The 20,537-nt window shown below is 36.9% G+C and overlaps 3 protein-coding genes across 6 annotated transcripts; 2 read left to right on the top strand and 1 right to left on the bottom strand.

Moving 5' to 3' along the window:
- Nucleotides 1–941: 941 nt before the first annotated feature.
- LOC132185933 (putative F-box protein At5g55150) lies at nt 942–2,300 on the bottom strand. The gene has a single exon (XM_059599750.1). The coding sequence runs from the start codon at nt 2,086–2,088 to the stop codon at nt 988–990; it is 1,101 nt and encodes a 366-aa protein (XP_059455733.1). The 5' UTR covers nt 2,089–2,300; the 3' UTR covers nt 942–987.
- Nucleotides 2,301–5,869: 3,569 nt separating this feature from the next.
- LOC132185932 (mitogen-activated protein kinase kinase kinase 5-like) lies at nt 5,870–12,523 on the top strand. Its single transcript, XM_059599749.1, has 11 exons — nt 5,870–6,542; nt 7,094–7,975; nt 8,058–8,145; nt 8,737–8,799; nt 8,880–9,043; nt 9,400–9,475; nt 10,283–10,342; nt 10,427–10,552; nt 11,373–11,582; nt 11,703–11,800; nt 11,905–12,523. Exons 1-11 carry the CDS (start codon nt 6,190–6,192, stop codon nt 12,101–12,103), a joined length of 2,319 nt encoding a protein of 772 aa, XP_059455732.1. The 5' UTR covers nt 5,870–6,189; the 3' UTR covers nt 12,104–12,523.
- Nucleotides 12,524–13,168: 645 nt separating this feature from the next.
- Nucleotides 13,169–20,411, top strand: LOC132183672 (uncharacterized; the record flags this gene model as incomplete). Of its 4 annotated transcripts, none has more annotated exon segments than XM_059597040.1 (15): nt 13,169–13,425; nt 14,097–14,236; nt 14,327–14,587; nt 14,688–14,785; nt 15,354–15,516; nt 15,619–15,729; nt 16,142–17,179; nt 17,279–17,431; nt 17,525–17,624; nt 17,715–17,809; nt 19,318–19,509; nt 19,599–19,655; nt 19,732–19,803; nt 20,018–20,116; nt 20,280–20,411. In XM_059597040.1, coding segments are annotated over 15 exon segments (2,733 nt in total), but the record flags the coding sequence as incomplete, so codon positions are not given.
- Between the last annotated feature and the right edge of the window lie 126 nt (nt 20,412–20,537).

Genomic DNA, 20,537 nt, shown 5'->3' with positions numbered 1-20,537 from the left:
TACAGATTTATTAAATCAACTATTAGATTAATTTGTGGGATTTACCATTGACTTAAGTAAGATCCATATAAGTCAGCTGAAGCAGTGGCGGTATGGACAGCAGCCCAATTCCTCAGGAAACTTAGAATAGAGCATGCTATTCTCGAAGGGGATTCCCTCGAGGTGGTTCAGAGCCTTCAAGGGGAGGAGAAAAGCTGGGCCCAGGCAGGACAAATGCTAGATGATGTGAAGATAACTTTAGGCAATTGTCGATCTAGGCAAGTCTTACATGTTCGAAGGGATGCAAATTCGGCAACTGATCAGTTGGCCAAGTTGGCTCTGTAGTGGAATGAATAGCATCCGCAGAGAATGTCCACTCCTTTGTCTATTCGTGACATTGTATTGGCTTAGAAACGTTTGATTGTTGAATGAAATATTCGAGTTACACTTAAAAAAAAAAAGAGGTGAGATCTACTTAAGTCTACAAATCTAATAGCTGATTTTTTATTTTATTTTTTTGACAATCTAATAACTGATTTGTAAGATGATATGAGAAAAATATAAGTAAAATATTGACACAAATCATTTATATATATATATATATATATATATAAACTTACAAGCAATGCCACGTGGAAATACAAAAAGTTAAGGAATGGAATAAACGTGTGAACATACATTTGGAAATATTCAATTTATTGCTTTAGGTGTCCATAACTACTATGGGCCAGCCTTCTGGCCATCATGAGTTGTCTTACTTTGACTGGTGGTCCTGTATTTATTAAAAATAAATAAAAATCCAGAGGATAACTTGTTTGTCACACATTTATTGATCATTAGGAGATTAATTTCGTGATATATAATTAATGGGGTTAGTGGATATAAGTATTTTATAACAATTATTCAATGTAATATTTCATGAACAACAAATAAATTTATGAAATCGAAATATATTCAGGATTTTCATTGATTTTGACATTAAAATGCACATCATACATATGAAGGCCTTCATCGTGGAGAAGGACTAATCCAAATGCATGGAGATGACCAAACAGGAGGAGGGTTCTTGCAGATCCGTTTGATACTCTCATCTTCCAAACTAAAAATGCCATTGTCAAAGCACCCATATGGGCTCTCATAATACCCTTCAAAGTAATCATCCGTGAAGTAAATGCTATTTGCTTGGATCCCCGGACAGTCATCATCAATGGCCGACGCACATATTGCCCGATTATACCCAACAAACAAAGCCACCTCCATGTTTTTCACCCGAATCCACCTTTTCCCATTCTCATCCAATATACAAACCTTGAAGGTCAAGGTATGGCTATGGCCTTCATCCCCATCTTCATCGTCTTCTTCCCATTCCTTATGCCTACAAACCTTCAAAAGCGCTCCGCCGGGCGTCTCCACCAGGTACCGGCGGAGACACTCTTCATCTTTTGGCGCCGGAATTACCGTCTCAACAGGAGCGTCGACATGGCAATGTTCCCATCTTTTAAGCGCGCCCCAATTGGTTATAGCATAAAACTTTTTCTTATGGCAGATAACATCTTCGCAGTGATCACCCTGCCTTGTCAAACTAGTCCAACTTTGGTCGCCGGGTTTGCAGAAGCCAAAAACTCTCAGCTCTGTAAATATAGCTATCACAACGAAATCATTGCTTGTGCTCGGATTTTCCGATATGGTGGCCCTCTCTATGTACTTAATATTCCTTTCTCCGCGTAGCCCGGGGGGATCACTGAAAGCAGAGAGTGGCGGGAGCAGAATTTGAGCCTTTGTTATAGGATTCAATAGACTGATCTCGCCGGAGCTTGAATCTACTATGAACAACCAGCCGTAAGATGAGCCAAGGCACCACTTACCATCAAGTTCTGGGAGGTTGATTTCACATGTTCTGCCGTCGGAAACGCTGTAGAATTCTCTGGATGTCGAGTTTTCCTTCCCCGGAAGCATTAGCAGCGGGCTGGAAAGGCGACGACATTGATTTTCCATTGCAAGCGATTGGAACGATGAGCATGTGCCACTAAAACTGTGGCAGGCCACCGTGTCAAGCTTTTCACAGATTAACTCCCATATTGCCTTGGGAAGCTCCAACCACCTCGCCATGTCTCTCTTTTTCTCTCGGAGAAAATACCGGAGGCCGAAAATGGCGCAGGGAAATTATATGTGCACTTGTCAATATGCAGGAAACTTGCCTTATTCGGAACGAGCAGTGCGGGACAAGAAATAATTACCCCATCGAGAACAACGGTGGCAATTAGTACGAGTGCTGAAAAAATTGTGCCATACAAAAGTTTCCTGGAAATTTCCAAGCAATCATGGGTCCAGATTATCAGGCCATGAAAATCCTTATATATTTTTTCGTGTATATTAAGGATACTCCAGCTCCTTCCCCACAAAGTCATATTATGTCCTAAATTTTTCCTAATTTAAAAAGAAAGGGTCTCAACTCTAAATGCTCGTAGCCCACGTGTTTAAGATCCTGATTTGGAAAAGCACGAGAAGAATATTTGATTTGAAATTATATCGACCACTTAACTTTCACCTTTTTGTATGGATGAGATTCTGTGAAATGATGTAATGGACAGCCTCGAACCACATTTTTACAGCCCAAGTAGGTAGGGCCGAGCTGCATAGCCCACTTGTTTTAGGCAGGTGAGCCTAACTATGAGTGGAGCAGTCAAATTGCAGGGAATCTTTACATATCCTGGTGATTTATGGGCCTAATGAAACTCAGTCTACATTAAATCTAAACAGAAACTTTCAGAAATTCTCATTAAATCTAGGCAGAAAGTTGTCAGAAACTCAAAACAGAGTAAGCCCATGTAAACAACAAAAGAAAATAAGTTGTCAGAAATGTAATTAGCTTATGGACCTTGTAAAATGTTCTGAGCCTCCCTCCTCATGAGCCTTTGCATAAGACCCTAAACGTCTTAAACATAAGTAATGCTGCAAGTTTTTTCGGTGTCCTTTTAAGAATGATGTGGTTTTTAAAATCATCATTGAACTTGTGATTGATCATTATTAGATTTTAATCAAATGATAATTTTAAAAGTCATATCAGTTTTTTAGTGACACAAAAATAACTTTTAAAATTACTCCTAAAACACAGACAAAGTCATTTGACTTCACAGATTGTACCAAACCCTATAACCAACAAATAAACCCAAGAAATCAAACCCTAATCGTGGAATTGGAATCAAAGGACTGGCGAGGCTTTGACGGAGAGCAGAGTGTGAGCGCCAAAACAAGCGCTTTTCCTTGGGTCGATGATCTTCAATGGATAGTTCACTGACCCGATAAAACTCTAGGAGTTCACCAACCCGGCCCGTCCATTTTAAGTCCAAATTTTGGCAAATAATTTGAATAGTCCAAATGTGACGGACTTCACCGACTAATTTCTATGTGGTAGTATGTTATTATTATTTTTTAATAAGTAACATAAATTATTGGTGTTTAGGTAATTCTTCCAACAATATCAATACGAGCATTATAATCGTGTCGGCACACGTTACCTACGTAGATTTTCCCGGTTTAGCAAAATTTGACACTCAAATCTAATCCCACGTTTATATTAGTGTCCACAGGACAAGACATCTAGAAAATAGAAAAAAAGACGTACGTCAGGTTTGGACATGGTGGATTTGGTCACAAAAAGATACCAAAAATAAAAATAATTAATTAAAAGATGGACGCTTGTGTTGTGCCTTCTTCTCTACTTTCTTCACGTTCAAGCCTTTGGAAGTTTGCTATACTTTTGCTGGAAGTTTCCAACAAATTGTATACCTAGAAACTTCGAAAAATCAACAATTAATCTAACAATTAAAATAAATAATATATATTATGTTAGAATATACATGGAGTTCAAGAATAATATTCACAGTATAAAACTATTACTGACTTACACTTAAAGACTATCACTGAGTTTCAGTTGAATAGTTAAAGATTATCACATAGCTAATCAAGCTAGAGTATAAGTCTATTTGCATCCGACTTGATTCTCCTATAAATAGGAGCATGTTATATCGTAAATATTACTCAGAGAAATAAGAGCTTAATTCAACCTTAGGGCTTAATCTTGTGGATGTAGGTCATAGACCGAACCATGTATATCTCTGTGTCATCAATTTGAAGTACTATTTTATTCAAATGTCTATAATGATGCGGACTATAGTGCTTCAACGAAAAAAGATTGTATGAAGCTTAATTATTTTTTCGGAATTGATTTTGGGCATTTTTCGCGTTGAGAAGGCAAAAATTAAAAGAAAATATAGAGACATGTCACGTAATCTAAATTATTATGTATTGATTAAGAAAAGTCATGAAAGAACATACAAGTTCAAAATGAGGGAAAATCTCTTGAAGTCAAAGGTCAATCTCATTTACACCATTTTCTTCTTTCTGATCATGTAGAGTGAATCTCATAGTTTCAACGAATGGCACCTGGCAATTTATCCTTTTGTGTGCCGAATATTAAATTAACAAATAAGATTTATTTGTACTTCAATAAACTATTTGATTATAATCACGTGTAAGACTTTGCAGAAGCAAACAATAATTTTATATTACTTATTGTTAACTAATATTAATACTTTTTTTTTTTTTTTATATATAAACAATTGATAAATTTTGAGTGGATTTCTACTATATTGAATCAAGTAAAATTAATAGAAAAGGCGAAAATAAAAGAACCAGGGTCTTGTTTATTCAATTTTTTATTTTATTTTCTCAAAATAAATATATAAACAAACAATTAAAAATACAAAAAAAAAAAAGTTATCATTTATATACCACATCGTTGTACCTTTTTCAAATTAAAAATAAATAAATAAATAAATAACTTCCAAAACACATTCGAGAATTCATTATAATTTTTAGAAAAAAAAAAGTTTTCAAAGGTCCTTGAAATTAATTTTTATCAAATCGCTTTCTAACACTTAAATTTGATCAATTTATTTTCTAAGGTTAAAACAAATAGATAATTTCATCAACCTTTTGTAAATTTATAATGGTTCTACGCGTCATATCTAATCAAAGGGCGACATGTGTTTCCTTTAATTAAAAAAATTAAATTTTATAATAAAGTACTACTATATATTTTACTTCTATCTCACTTTCATTTTACTGGATTGACGTAATAGTGCTTATCAACTATGAGACTCCCTACTATTAAGTCTATTCTGATAACACCTATTTTATACCCTCTAATTACTATGTGACATATCATCAATTTAAAAAAAAATGCAAAAAATAAAAGTGAGAACAATCACACCAATTCAGAGGAAAAAAAAAAAAAACCCCGTAGCGTGGGTCTGGCTGGCGGTGAACGCCTCAAACCCTGCCAGGCGTGACCTGCCTCAAAACCTATTTTTAATGCCCCAAAACCCATTTCTAATTCCCAAAACCCGTTTATAATGCCTCAAAATCCGTTTTTAAAGCACCAAAACTCATTTTTATATTTAAAACTAAAACTTAGAGGTAGAAGGTTAACCCTTTAGGAATTTTATCACCTTAAAAGTTAGTGTATTTTGGTCCAACTTATTTTTGTGTACTTTTTTATATTTTTGCTTATTTATCTATTATTGATTGAGGGTCGTAAAATGAGTGTTATCTGGAGAACGATCCTGATAAAAAAGTTTTCTCATCAACTTTTTGATTAATTTTCATACAAAAAAAATTAATAATTAATGACTGCTGCCACGTAAACCAAGTGAGACATATCAATATTTATCATAATTAAAAATCGATAAATTGTAGATAATTTATGGGGTGAATGAAAAAAAGAGCGGTGAGACCAATGAGAAGCTAACAAGTAACAACAGTGCAAAGGAAAAGACCGTTGTGGGCTGTGGGTGGTGGCGATAGCGCCCGCGGTTGACCATTTGAATAAAACATGAAGGTGGGGGAGTTTGTCGTACGCACACGGCGCATCGTAGATCTTGTCAACCTTGACCTTGTTTGTGTGATTCAGAACCATAAAAAAACTCGGTGGACAATCTAGGCATCGTGTTTCTGACTCCGATCTCTCCGACCTCGTCCCTGAGTTGTTCAAGTCAAACAAACTGACATTTAAATATTTTCAAACTTAATAATAATACAAGTAAAAGCGAAGCGAGAAATCACCGAGGTGTTTCCCATTTCCCATGGCTTACATAGCTGTCGGTGCACTTCTCACATGACGGGTTTCGCTTTCCCCTCACCTACCTAATGAATTACTTCCACAAACCCTCTTCCTCTTCTGCTCCTTCTTCTTCTTCTTCTTCGCCTTCCGATGTCAATGCCGGTAATTCCGTTAAGGATCGGGGGATAATACAGTCCTTTACACAGAGGCGCCTCACGCGGCAGAGGAAGCTCCGTCACGTCAGGGAGCAAGACATCGGCTTGCAGGGTTCTCCCGATTCGAGTCGGAAGTCGCCGTCGCTGGGGGAGTCGGAACACTGGTCGATCTCCGCGGTGCCGCAACCGTTGCCGCTTCCCGAATTGCCTTCCAGTCGGAGACCCGAGTCAACGGCGTTGAATTCCGGGCAGGCTCATCTCGGGTCGCCTCAAGAACTGGGAAGGTAAAAGCTTGTGCTTCTTGGCCTTCCTTTTGGGTTTAATTACTTGTTTAGCTGAGTTTTGATGATAGCATAAATTAGGATTTTGGATGTAGAGTGGATTGGATATTAGGACTCATATCACCTGTTCTGATGTTACAAAAAACTTTCACATTTCTCAAAAGTCTAAACCAACAACTGCGGCTAAAAAAGGTTGAATATTTAATTAAAATAGGACTAAACTGTAGAATTAGACTTGGAACTCATCACCTCTATTCTGTTCTCACATCAAGTTAAATCATCACTTATCTCAAAAGGACAAGAAATGGTGAATTTAATAATTTAATTAATATTGTATCCTTCATTTGGTTCCTTTTGTTCTGTTTGTGCTTTAATCTAGAGTTGACACAAAGCATTACATCCAGTTTTATTGTGGCTTCTTATGCTCAGAATCATGGTTCGATTACAGGATAGTAGAAGGCTTAACAAAATAACATGCTATATGTATATGCATATGTGTCTGTTCTATCACCCTGTTAATTGCTCTAACAATTTTTGCTCTTTTAAACTATCAGGAAGAGCATAGATAATGTTGCCACGATTTCAGTGAAACCTACAAGCGACCATCATAGCAGATTCTCCCAGGATGTACATAAGGAATTTACTCGTTACAACTTGAGGCTGAATATTCCTGCCAGGACCAGTCTGCCATGTGATTTTTCAAGTCCTGTTAGCCCACAAAGACCAAAAAAGACTCGGGAATTTTTGCCTTCTTCTGTTACCACAAGTTCAGCCAAGTCCCCAGACAATTTTTTTAGGGGATTCTCTCAAGATGTAAATGCTGAACGTGGTAATTACAACTTGAGGCTTAAAGCTCCTGCCAGGAGTGCTCCGACCAGTGTTTTTTCAAGTCCTGCTGCGAGCCCACGAAGATTGAACTCTGGAGATCTCTTTCCTTCTTCTGCGGCTTTTCAAGAATTTCAGGATAGCCTTGTTGGTTTTGCTTCAAAAGTGTCACCAGCAAAAACCATGCATAGTCCTGACCTGTCTCCTAAATGCAGCCCAACAGTCTCAAGTCCCCTGCTCACCCCCAAAAGTCCAAAAAGAACTGCATTTCAGTCACATCAGAGTTTCATGGAGTGGCCAGAGATCAGTGCCTACCCTTTGCCCCTTCCCCCAGGAGTAACATTACCATCACAATCATCTACGCAATCACAATCAACTACCACACATCACCCAGGAGTAACATTACCATCACAATCATCTATGCAATCACAATCAACTACCACACATCACCCAGGAGTAACATTACCATCACAATCATCTATGCAATCACAATCAACTACCACACATCATGTTACAGAACAACAACGTGCTTCATCTTTTAAAGGTCAATGGCAAAAAGGAAAACGCATTGGGCGTGGTACATTTGGAACTGTATACCTTGCCACTAACCTGTAAGCAAGTTTCTGAAGATTTATGATGATTGTTTATTGACTTTCTTCTACACTTAACATTGCCTTATATATTTATATGCAGAGAGACTGGAGCTTATTGTGCAATGAAGGAAGTTGATCTCATTCCTGATGATCCTAAATCTGCTGAATGTGTAAAGCAGTTGGAGCAGGTACTTGTTAATGTTCTTCTTTAATTTGGGGCATAGTTGCTGTCAAGTGAGATGCAAAAAATGACCGAGAAGGTAATAATGGTGAAAAAATATACGTGTGTCCAACAGCCCCGAGTAGTTAATGAAGGGTTCATAGAGCCAACCACAGTCGATTAAGATTGAGGCTTAATTGAGTTGAGTTGCTATAATAAATTGTAGGAAGGGAGTGAGCTTTGGTTCCTACTACATGAAGGAGATAGATGTCTGCAACCTGCGTAATGGCCATTTGGCTCTTGGGAACCCTAGACCCTTCTAGACTCCAATAAGTGGCATTCCCTAAGACTATTTACACTCTTGTTTTGTCCCCTTTCACTGGTGCTAAGGACCTAAGACCACTTGTCTCTCTACAGAAAAAAATCTGCATGATAAATCACAATGATAACCATTGTTGTTTGGGGTTTTCAGTTCATGCTTTTAGCATTTTCTATTTCGTCAATTAAGGGCATGCACAGAGACCTTATCTTAATAATTGGAAATTCAGTTCTAGCTTTGTAGATGTTTTGCTTGTCTTTCAGATATTCTAGTTCTGTTCTTACTCATTTGTTGCATCAGGAAATAAAAGTTCTCCACCAACTGAACCACCCCAACATTGTGCAGTATTATGGCAGTGAGATAGTGAGTATTGCTTTGGTTCTTGTTATATTATATTGGTTTTCGTACGCCTGACCAATTAAGGGAACAATGTTTATTGGTAGGTTGATGACCACTTTTACATATATTTGGAGTATATTCATCCGGGATCAATTGATAAATATGTACATGAACATTTTGGAGCTATTACTGAGTCTATAGTTCGCAATTTCACTCGCCATATCCTTTCTGGGTTGGCTTACTTGCATAGCAAAAAGACTATCCACAGGTAATTATCACGTTAAGGAAAAAACTTGCATTGCAGTTTATTTCTCTGTTAACCATGTACTGTACTTCATAAAATGCATTTCAATAAATTATGGATAAACTGAATTTTTTAAAACCAAACACATGATTATGTAATGGGCATTCTTTGAAAATATAAGAGAACCAATAGGCCTTGTTAGGAAGATTATAAGGAATACCAAGTTTTTTAGTTATATATATCCGCTAATTTTGTGAATTGTGCCAATTTTAATTTTAATTTGCCAGCTACTTCTAGTGGCCAGTAAAGCACATTGTTCGAGAAGTCTGGTTGTTTTGTTGATATGAGGTTTTGGTGACTTGGATGATTGTGCTGTACAGGGATATCAAAGGTGCAAATTTGCTTGTTGATGCATCTGGTGTTGTTAAACTTACAGATTTTGGGCTGGCTAAACATGTAAGTGTTAAATTTCTATCGGCACCTTACAATTTGTTAGTTGTTGCAATGGAAAAATACATAGAAGACCCCTGTGGTTAGGCTGTGGGAAAGGTCGTTTGGGATTTGTTCTAAGTGTAGAGGATGTCTTAAAACATGGAACCTCCTTTAAGCGTAGTTTGTAAGACTTAACCCCTTCATATTTATGTTCAAAGTAACACAAGCTACACATTATCTCCTAACCAATCAGAAAATGTCATGTCACTATACAATGTTACAACCTCCCTCATTTGTCGTTTATTCATTCATAAAAAAAAAATAAAAAAATAAAAAATAAAACTAAGAATAATATATAATTTTATGATTTCATGAAGGGAAAAGAAAATCAATTTGACTATACTTGATGATGATGTAGGTGAATGTATACAATTAATTCATCATAATGTGATTCGTTATAGACTAGATATGTCGATTTTATATTTTATACCTAATCACATAGAGGTTTTAATTACAAACTAAACTTTGGAGAAGTTCCATGTTTAACAATTTAACTACACGGGGATAAAATGTATTATCCCCTTATTATAACTTCCTCAAGCTAGTGTCATCTGTGATTACCACAATGCTGCTGTTATCTTTGGTGAGTGGTGCTCCACCAACATTTCCTGGATACTTTTAATTCTGCATAATCTGGACCAAACGTTACTATTTGGTCTGTTCTTTATAACTATAGTTCAATTCTTTGACTGACCCTGAAGTTTTTTTTCCCCTTTTTTCTTTTTTCTTTCTTTCTGTTGTTTTCATAGTTGAACCCTTGTCTGTATTCAGCTTGCAGGACAATCTTATAATCTTTCCTTGAAGGGCAGTCCATACTGGATGGCTCCAGAGGTACTTCACGTTGCAATTTGATGTAAGTTTGTATAGAGCCTGTGCCTTTCCCTTCTTTTCTTGACTCTGATTACTGTTGTGCAGGTCATGCAAGCTGCGATGCAAAATGATCCCAATCCTGATCTTGCTTTGGCCGTTGATATTTGGAGTTTGGGCTGCACCATCATTGAAATGCTGAATGGAAAACCTCCTTGGAGTGATTTTACGGGGGTGAGGACACGATTAAGCTTGTTACCCTTTATTCATCATTATCTAGGCTTGTAAATGTTGTCTACATGCCACTGTTTCATGTGCTCCGTATATATTCAACCTACCTGATTTATATGGACTCGCTTAAGAATCACGCTTGTGCTAAGGAATTTCTTGTGGTTAATTTGCTCATGAATAACTGCTTGTTTGTATTATGCTTTTTCTTTTTTGGTAACATGACCCTAATTCCATAAGAATGCATTTAGGGGTTGAAATCTTGAGGTGCGTTTGAAAACAGGTGATAGTTATGTGTGAATGGTTCTCATTTCTTACTTAGTTTGAGGTAGCTTGTATTGTAATTAGAATGTTAGGAGAATTTGTAGTCTTCTTTTCCTATTTATTACTCCTTGAGTACTGATTTCCGGTAGGTGTAATATGGTTTGCTTCCTGATGGCACTGAAGAGTATTTTTCTCAGATCCAGCGAGCCGAGATCTGGTTGCACATAAAATAAGGAAATTGTTATTATCTCTTTGTTCTTATTATATGATAGCATCAATATTATATTGTCTTGCCACTGTTGATGTGTCTCGACATGTGCTGATCTCTTCAGTTTGCATGGTATCAATGGACTCTTAGCTAGTTCTCAATTTTGTTTTTCTCTGCTTGCATCTTACAACATTTATGAGACAATGTGTGCTCATATGTTTTCTTTATTCAACCAGGTATCCATGTCACCCTTGGACATGACAACATACATTTTAATTACATTACTTTTGCATGCGCTTGTGTTTTTAACTTTTTTTCTCTTTTTAAGTATCCTAACTTCCTTCATTTTTCCAGCCACAAGCTATGTTCAAAGTTTTGAATAGATCCCCACCCATACCAGAAACATTATCCCCAGAGGGAAAGGATTTCCTCCGTTGTTGCTTTAGGAGAAATCCTGCAGAACGGCCAACAGCTAGCAAGTTGCTTGACCATCCCTTTGTACGAAATTCACATGATCAAAATGTTTCACTCTGTGTGCAGACATTTTCTGCAGTGAATCTTACAGTAAGTCCTTAATCATTAGCCATAATGGCCTCCAGCTAATTAAAAAATTAAATAGAAAAAAGAGAAACAAATATATGACTGATTTACTCACATCTTTTGTATCTGTGTGGGATCTTCTAGGATAAGCGACATACGGCAGGAGATGGAACAAAGCATAAAGATCCGATGTCAGTCTCTGCCGGCACACGGAGTACGAACGGAAATCTGCCTTGTAGTTGGTAAAAAATACTTCCCAAACTACTCAGATTGCGATTGTTGAATTGCTCTTGCTTGGCTACTCAATTTGGCTTCAAGCAATGTAATTTGTTGTTGTTTCTTTCAGTGGATACTTTCAACATTATAATTCTAAAATTTCTAGCTCCACTGAGGCTTTCCATCATCCTCACTGCTCTATGCTTCAAGTCAGGCCTTCTCAATCTATCACACAGTTGATTCATGGTTCACATAGTTGCAGTCCTTCAAATATTTCAAGCAATGTGCCTCTCGGAAGGACTCATGGAAGGGAAGTCTCAAATCACTGAAATATTTTTGTAGTTGACTTAGATTGATGTGGAACTATGGTACTCTTAAGAGTACAACCAAGGAAGAGGCCTGCAGGGAACTCTAATGGAGGTTTTCGCCTAACCTTTTAGAGCTTTCTTTTGTCTTCCATCCAACAGAGGTTCAATTTACCATGGATGAATCTTTGGTGCCTCTTTTGAAGTTACAAGGCCTTTACCTGGAAATCAACTCAGCTGGAAATCCGAACCTTGTCATCTTAGATTGTCTCTCTTAGGGCTTGAACTAACACTAGGAAAATGGAAATGATATCCAGCAGATGCAAAAATATGAAGGAAAAAAGTTAGGGTGATGTTGTCACATTTACACATGACAAATGATGGACTCAGATGATTTGTAAATATTGAGGCTCCATTTTGTTTCAATTAATTCATTTCACAATAGATTTCTGTTCCAACTAAGCTGTCTACCTAGTGGCAGCTAAAGCTTGTTTCCTTGCTTAATTTTATTGTCATTTTTTTTTATCACCGCCACATCACTTTGGAACAAAAATAATTTCCAAGATAAGTACTTAAATATGAAAAAAAAAAAAAAATGTCATTCAAAATGGGGGGGAAAAATTTATAACACCCTCAAATCGGTAGAACATGATTCTTTTTAGTCTATTTTAGATTGGAGAATATTCAGTTAAGGGTCAAGATCTCTCTAAAGAGATCCTAAGGCTATAAATGAGATACTTGCCTATTAATAAAAATAATAATAAAATAATATATATTAAAAAAAAAAAAACAAAACAAAATACTAAAGAGCGGCTGGCCACCCCAGTTGAGGTTGGGGTGACTTTGGCCACATGGTCTTGGATGACCAAGGGCCAAATAAAAAAATAATAATAATAATTTGGCCTGTCCACCCCTAAAGGGCCATGGGGTGAATCAGCCACCCTCCCCATTTTGTTTTTTTAAAAAATGTTATCAAATGAGGCGGGTGACTTTTGTGATAACTATTAACAAATAATTTAAAAGGAAAAATAATTTTTAGAAGTTTTGCTCAAAATGCAAACTATTATTTAAAAAACACGTATCAGAGACTTTTAATTGAAATTCACAACCGCGCCAATTCGCAGAAAGCTGACGGAACCACGGTAGCCAAAGTGCTGAACCCCCAATGCCTCGCAAAGCGACCGGCAAGAGTAGGGATGTGCACTTCTTCTGCGCATTTGCCCCAAAAAAGAATTAGGGCAAAACGAAGAAATTCCTTGACGGAACCACAGTAGCCAAAGTGCTGTTTTCTCTGCTATCGTTGGTTGATCTGTAAATTATTTCAATGGGAAAACTTCTCTGCTATGGTAATATGTTTTTCATATCTAGTTCACTAATTTTATTGGGTTTATTTCGTCTTAATTTGTTTTCATTACTTTCCAAATTAGACTCCCAAACACGGTGTAGATGGGTCTAAATAGAAGAACTAATTTGAAATTTAACACACAGGAAAAAGAATTGAAAAAAGAAAAAAGACTTATTAGGTAATTGAGTTTGAAACTCGAGTTGGGTTATTGTTTAATTGGGAATTTAGTTAAATGAGTATGTTCATTAATTGAACCCACATTGATAACAAGTAGATTAGTTTCTTGAATGCCTCTATCTGTTAGGTCAAATGTGTTTTTCCAATCAATAGAATTGAAATATTAGAATTTAAAGATTGTGCAATAGAAATCTACTGGTTAGTTGATTATTCCTTGGGAAACTTCCTGTACCAAATGAGCCCTATGGTGTATGATGAATCTTGATTCTCTATCTTCCCTTTGATATGGTAGTTATTTGAGGCAGAATCTAAAGAACTTGACTCAGGAACCTAATAGGAGTTATACCCAATTTGTTATTAGTTAAAAATCATTCATAGATGTTCTGAAATTCTCGCCCAGGAATGAGCTATGTTGGTTTTGGGGATTTTCGTATTAAGTTTTAATTTTAGTCAGGCTATGCTGTACAGACACTATGCTTTTTCTTGCTCTTATAGACTTGCATTATCTTCAATCAGCAGAGAGGGCAAAGACAGAAGTTTCTGAAAGTTTAATCAATAGGATCTATGATGTCTTCTCTGATGGCATACATTTTGCAACACCAATTTCATCCTTGAGGACAAATGAAGTTGACCTGGTACGGCCATGTCTTGGTATAATATGCTCCTAATTTTGCTTTCATAGCTGATTTTAACTTAAAGATACCATCTTTGTCTTCTCGTCCTAGGTACAAGGTGTTTTGCGGATGTTGCAAGGACGTTCTAGTTCCCTCTTCTATTGGGACCAGAGTGAAGGGAGTTTTAATGCCAAAACTGGGATATATGTGGCTCACCTTTCCCATACAAGCCTTGTCACCATTCTCAATCAATTTATGTATGCTGCGACATGCTTACAGCTGGTAGAAATATTAATCAATAAAGTTGAGACATCAGTGAGATTTCCTCCTACTTTGAGGGCATTTACATGCTCTGTTTCTGCATGGCTTAAGGTATGTATTTAATACCAATCGCTGGATTACTTATATGATTTCTATAATCTACTATCTTTATCACTGTCATGAAGACTAAGTTTACCTGTTTTTAGAGCAGAGGTTGAGGGATATTGCTCTCAAGGAGGAAATGAAGATACATGATGCTGACATTGGAACCACTCTGACCTTATTAGGGTTGACCAGTTCTTTATCAAGGTTTGTACTTGTAAAACCTCATCAGAGTTAGCAATGTGGTAATTGTTGCAGCTTGGGTTATCCTATTGGTGACTAATACTATCCATAGTTTCTCAACTTCGTGTTAAGATCTTCTTGTATCATTTTTATCTTTAAAGTTTTTATTCTCTGGGTCCAGGAGCTTACTGAATAAGAGAAATTAAAAAGAAAAAGAAAAAAGAGGAGGAATATAAACTGAATGGTTTAATCTTTCCAATTTGCACCACCATCTCTTCTTATCCCTTGTAAGGGCAGCCCTAAAACATCATAAATTTGTGTGTTAGACACATCATCATGTATAAGCATTTTGACTCTGTCTATAGGTCCAACATGCTTGTCACATTTCATTTTGTTTTGGGTCACTGCATTAGATATCTTGCATTTTGAGTTACATGTGACACTAATCTCAGAGTCCTTGTTATATATATTTCCCTGCTCTATAAGGTATTTATCAAAAATAAGAATTCATTATGTAATCACATTTATGGTCTCAGTCTTGTTTATCCTCTTGTTGTTTTGACAATCACTGATTACCTTTTATTTATATTAGTCTTTGCTCAGGTGCTGAGCATCTATTTCGAATAGTTCATGGAGCTATTCCCCAAGAGTCTTTTGAATCTAAATCTTCTGTTCCAGCTGCTGAATTAGCTGTTCACGTGCTTGACTATCTTTACAAGAAGCTTGATGAAGTGTGTCTAGTGCAAGGTGGTGAGGTTGTTACTACAGTGCAATACATTGAGCTTGCCTGCTTGGCATTAATTTCTTGTGTTTCACCTAGTATATGCATTGAAATTTAGAACTTTTGCTAATTTCAGGAGGAAGCTTATCAGATGCTACTCCATATATTTGTTGGGAGTTTGTTGCCATATATTGAGGGTCTTGATTCCTGGCTATTTGAAGGAACACTAGATGATCCTTTTGAGGAGGTAATTATGATTAACAATTTGTTTTATATCCAAAAGCATAGAAAAGTTTGTTTATTTAGTGATCAAGGACACCTTCGAAGTAACTCTACACTTCTGAAGATTGAGATAATTTCATGTAATTCTTTCCAAAAAGGTTTCCCTGGTGCAACAATGGTAATGATTTTTTTGCTGATGACTTTCGTTGTGTTGTCTGAGTGGATATGAGGGAACATCATGTTTGACGCCCCATAAGATCTTTTATCAGTTGAATGTTTGTATGCCATATGTTCCCGATATATGTACTTCTGAAATTAAGGTTTTGTCTCATTATTTATGTAAGCAGTATTGACAGAGGGATTTTCTATTATTGCTGTTCCTTTTCTTCTTATATTCTCTGTAGATACTGTGTTGATCATCCTTGTACACTTCGCAGATGTTCTTTTATGCTAACAGAGCAATCTCGGTTGATGATGCTGAGTTTTGGGAGAAGAGCTATTTATTAAGATTAGTACAACTTCAGAAGTCTGATGATGAGCTCTCTACCACAACTCGTGTCATTGATCGTGTATCTCTAACAAATGACAAGAAGGAAATTAACGAACGGGATTCCATCTCTGTGTCTAGTTTTATCAAAGGAAAAGAGCAGAGTATTAGAGATTGCCAAGCTTGTCCTCTGTTTATTAAGGACATATTTAAATTGATTCTATCTGCTGGAAAATCATTGCAGCTGATCCGACATGTTCCTACCACATTCTCAGCAGCGTCTGGCAAAGGAAGTGATTCTCAGTTTTATGGTTTTGGAAGTTCTGGTGATGGTTTTCATTGTGGGCAGAGTATAGCAGGGTTAACCTTATCAGAAGTTTTCTTTGTGTCCTTAGCAGGTCTTATAGGCCATGGTGATCACATCTCTAGATACTTTTGGCAAGATGACTACTGCAAATCTGAGATTACTACATCATTTGATGAATCCAGTGTGAACAAGCGAAAAGTGGAAAATCATGGTAGTGGAGCTTTGCCACTTTTCGCATGCTCAGAGAAGATTTGGTATAAGTTCTTGGTTGATACATTGCTGCAGAAAAGAGCAACCAATTTGGAGTCTGCACATAAGGATGCAAGTTATTTTCAAGACGCAAATGTTGAGTATATGTTTGCCAGTACTGGGGATAAATTGCCCATCTTGGAATCGTTTTGTGCAGAAAATCCAGTTATTACTGTGTGTCAGACAATCCTTAGAAAGAATATGGATGCCTGGAAAACACTTAACTTGTCTAGAAATTTCTATCTATCCCCTTTAAATGATGAGGTTTTACGACAGGCCATATTTGGTGGTGAGAGCAGATCTTATGCTACTCAAGGGACAAACTACAGCTTTGGTTTTCATTTTGGTGAATCCGAATATGTTCGTTCACAAAATGACACAGAGCTGTTAGAAGTGTTGTTTCCTTTTCCTACTCTTCTTCCTTCATTTCAGGTACTACTGGACTGGTAGTTTTCTTAGCAGCTTTCTACTTATAGCTTTTCTAGCATTGCTTAAGAGTATTCCTGAGAGCTTTATGCAATTTGGGAACAGGATGATCTCCACATGTCGGAGCTGTTACCTTTCCAGAAAAACAGCACCCTTACATCAAGAGTTCTTAGCTGGATTCAAAATGTTGAACCGAGAACTACTCCACTTCCTGTGGTTATTATGCAGGAATGCCTTACTGTCTACATTAAGAAGCAAGTAAACAGCTCAAACTAATTTATAGAACTTTTTTTTTTCTTCTTGTGGTAAGCATGCAGTTCATATATTTTAAAAAACTTTTATATGTCACAGGTAGATTATATCGGCAAGCATATATTGTCAAAGTTGATGACTGATTGGAGATTGATGGATGAGCTTGCAGTATTGCGTGCCATATACTTGTTAGGTTCAGGTATTTTTTAGAAAGTTGAAGCTGGTCTATGTTCGTCAGTAGACATCTCAAATTTCTTTGACACATTCATTGATAGATTTTTATTTTCAGGTGATCTGCTGCAGCACTTTTTGACTGTGATTTTCAATAAGCTGGACAAGGGAGAAACCTGGGATGATGATTTTGAGTTGAATACAATACTACAGGTGAAGTTACTCCATGCAATAGAATATTGTGCTTACCATTGTGGTAGGCTGTAAGGTTTCTACTTTCAGTTCATGTTATGGAGCCATATCTTGCATCTGGGATAATTACTAGGTTTTTTGAATATAAAGATTTGATCAAAGATTTCATGACAGCTGTCAACGTAACAAAACTGCTTTTAATTTATCTATTTTCTTTTATGTTCAGAGAATTGTTTATTTTAAGAATACTTGGTATCTGTTATCACTGAGATCCCTTTTACCATAAAAGGAGAATCTTATAAATTAATTTCTTTAACTAATTACTTTATGAAGTAATACTGTAGTTAGATTCATGTGAGACTTCTTTTACATCTCAAACTGTGTAGTCCAGTGCTTTCTCTCTCTCACATGCGCACACACAAGCAGACACACACAAAGTCTCTATACTTGTCTTAAATATTCTCTTAGGGAACTCTTCTAATTCTTATGGAATTGATATATTCACTTTTGCAATCTCCCTCCTTTCTTAATATTTTAATTTCTTTCCTAGTGAAAATTATGCCAGTCCACTGTGAAAATCCATAGCATGAAAAGAAAGTTGGTAGAATAATATGGAGACATGAACATACTACAAATAGGTAATAGAAGGGTTTGATAGCATGGAGAGCTGTGCCCTCTTGTTTACTTTGGAACTTTTGGACAGAGGGAAATAGGTGGGCTTTTGAGACTAAAGGGCACTCCATGTTGGAGATTAAAATGGAATATCTCAGGGCCTAGTTATATTGGGTTTCATTCATCCTTTTGTACAGTTTTGTGCCCATTTTTGGGTTTTATTAATGTTAGATTTTGGAAATGTAACCCCAAGGGGTTGGCAAAAGTGGTAAAAGCCTTGGTCTTTGTGGTAGTCTATGAGATCTAAGGTTCGAATCCCCTTGGGTGCAAACATTCTTTGGGGCCAGGCCTCTGGTGAAGCCGGTGTATTACCCAATCCGTGTGGAGGGGGCGCTTTACACGGGTCTGAGGTTTACTTAACAGGGATGGATACACTAAGTGGCCTTGCCTTTGAGGTGTTCCTTGATATCCAAAAAAAAAAAAAAAATTTGGAAATGTATCAATATTTTTCCCTTCGCATTTCTTTTTTCTTTTTGAGGGGCACCCTTTTGTTTACTTCCTATGTGTGTGGGTTGTGCCCCCTTTCCGGTGCTTTTTGCCCAGTAGGAACAAAAAATGGTTAATTGCTACAGAACAGATAATGGACTCATTGAATTTCTGTTGGAGGCCCCGTGCAACTATTGGGTATATGGGGCTAGGGCTAACGATCTCATACTCTGCCACCAATGTAGAAAGAACATGATGTGAAACATATGATGAATCGTTGGTTCCATAATAGAGCTTACTATTTAATTTTATTGAACGATCTACTACATTGCAAAGTTGGTATATATTGGTGCTATTTGTAATGCTTAATGTGGTTTTCATTTTTCTTGCCACTTTATATCATAGTAATGGTCTGCGTTTATTGAATGTAGGAATCTATTACAAACTCTGCCGATGGAATGCTACTAAGTTCTCCAGATTCATTGGTTGTGTCCATAACTAAAAATCAAGGTTTTGATGGTGATCAGCAACCTAATGCAGCTACTGTTGCCTCCACTCCTCATAAAAGTCGTACTCACAATTTTGGGATTGATGGGCTTGATTTACTGAAATTTACCTACAGGGTTCGTTCTATGTTTAGGTTCACTTTCTATTATCTTTCAACTCCATTTTTTGAATCAACTTTTATGTATACATGAATTGGATGTGACAGGTCTCCTGGCCGCTTGAACTAATTGCTAATACAGAGGCTGTTAAGAAGTATAACCAAGTAATTTTTTCTGCCTCTGGTTTTGTCCAAGGTGTCATCTTCTTGGTGCTCTCTAATTGTTCCATGTTTTATGTAGGTGATGGGATTCCTGTTGAAGGTCAAGCGTGCAAAATTTGTTCTCGATAAGGCTCGGAGGTTGATGTGGAAGGTTAATTTTTGTCACTTTTTTTCTCCAATGTTTTGGTTCTAGCGTATGCTATGAGTTTTCCTTTTGAACAGAGCATATAACCATAGATGAAGACACACGTATATGTATTTTAAGGATCTATGTGGACAATATCATTTCTTGTAGACCACATGTTTTAAGGCTTTCGATTTATATGATATTTGAATTACCTTTATCTTTATTATGCCTCTTGCAGGGTAGAGGCACTGTGACAAACAACCGCAAGCACCACTGGTTAGTGGAGCAGAAACTCCTCCATTTCGTGGATGCTTTTCACCAATACGTAATGGACAGAGTAAGGCTTGCCCCAATGTGTATATACCTTACTTTCATGGGAATTGTATCATTGTTTGCAATCTTTGACCTGTGGACATGGACAAGAACGTAGTTTTTTTTCCATCCGAGTTTGTGTTCAGAAGAATGAACTTCTCTGATCCCTGACGAGGTTTAGTAAGCAGGTATATCATAGTGCATGGCTTGAACTATGTGAAGGAATGGCAGCTGCTCGATCCTTGGATGAAGTCATAGAAGTGCATGAGGCCTACTTATTGTCGATTCAGCGACAGTGTTTTGTTGTCCCAGATAAATTGGTGGGTAATTTTGCCCTTTCTTGGGTGTTTTTGTTCTATTTATATATGCAAGGATATTTTTTAAATTGGTGATTGTTGCGAAGAAATACTGAGTTCGATTAATTCTCTCTTTGCATTCAGTGGGCT

This window comes from Corylus avellana, chromosome ca6 (genome assembly GCF_901000735.1).
Source record: "Corylus avellana chromosome ca6, CavTom2PMs-1.0".
NCBI classification, from domain to species: Eukaryota; Viridiplantae; Streptophyta; class Magnoliopsida; order Fagales; family Betulaceae; genus Corylus; species Corylus avellana.
Note: the sequence above shows the minus strand (reverse complement) of the source record. Positions and strands in the feature narration are given on the sequence as shown.

Excerpts from the sequence above, each read along its gene's own strand:
- LOC132185933 (XM_059599750.1), bottom strand. The coding sequence starts at position 2,088 with ATGGCGAGGTGGTTGGAGCTTCCCAAGGCAATATGGGAGTTAATCTGT.
- LOC132185932 (XM_059599749.1), top strand. The coding sequence starts at position 6,190 with ATGAATTACTTCCACAAACCCTCTTCCTCTTCTGCTCCTTCTTCTTCT. Across the intron at positions 9,476-10,282 it reads ATTTTGGGCTGGCTAAACAT|CTTGCAGGACAATCTTATAA; the intron begins GTAAGTGTTAAA and ends GTCTGTATTCAG. Across the intron at positions 11,801-11,904 it reads GGAAATCTGCCTTGTAGTTG|TGGATACTTTCAACATTATA; the intron begins GTAAAAAATACT and ends TGTTTCTTTCAG.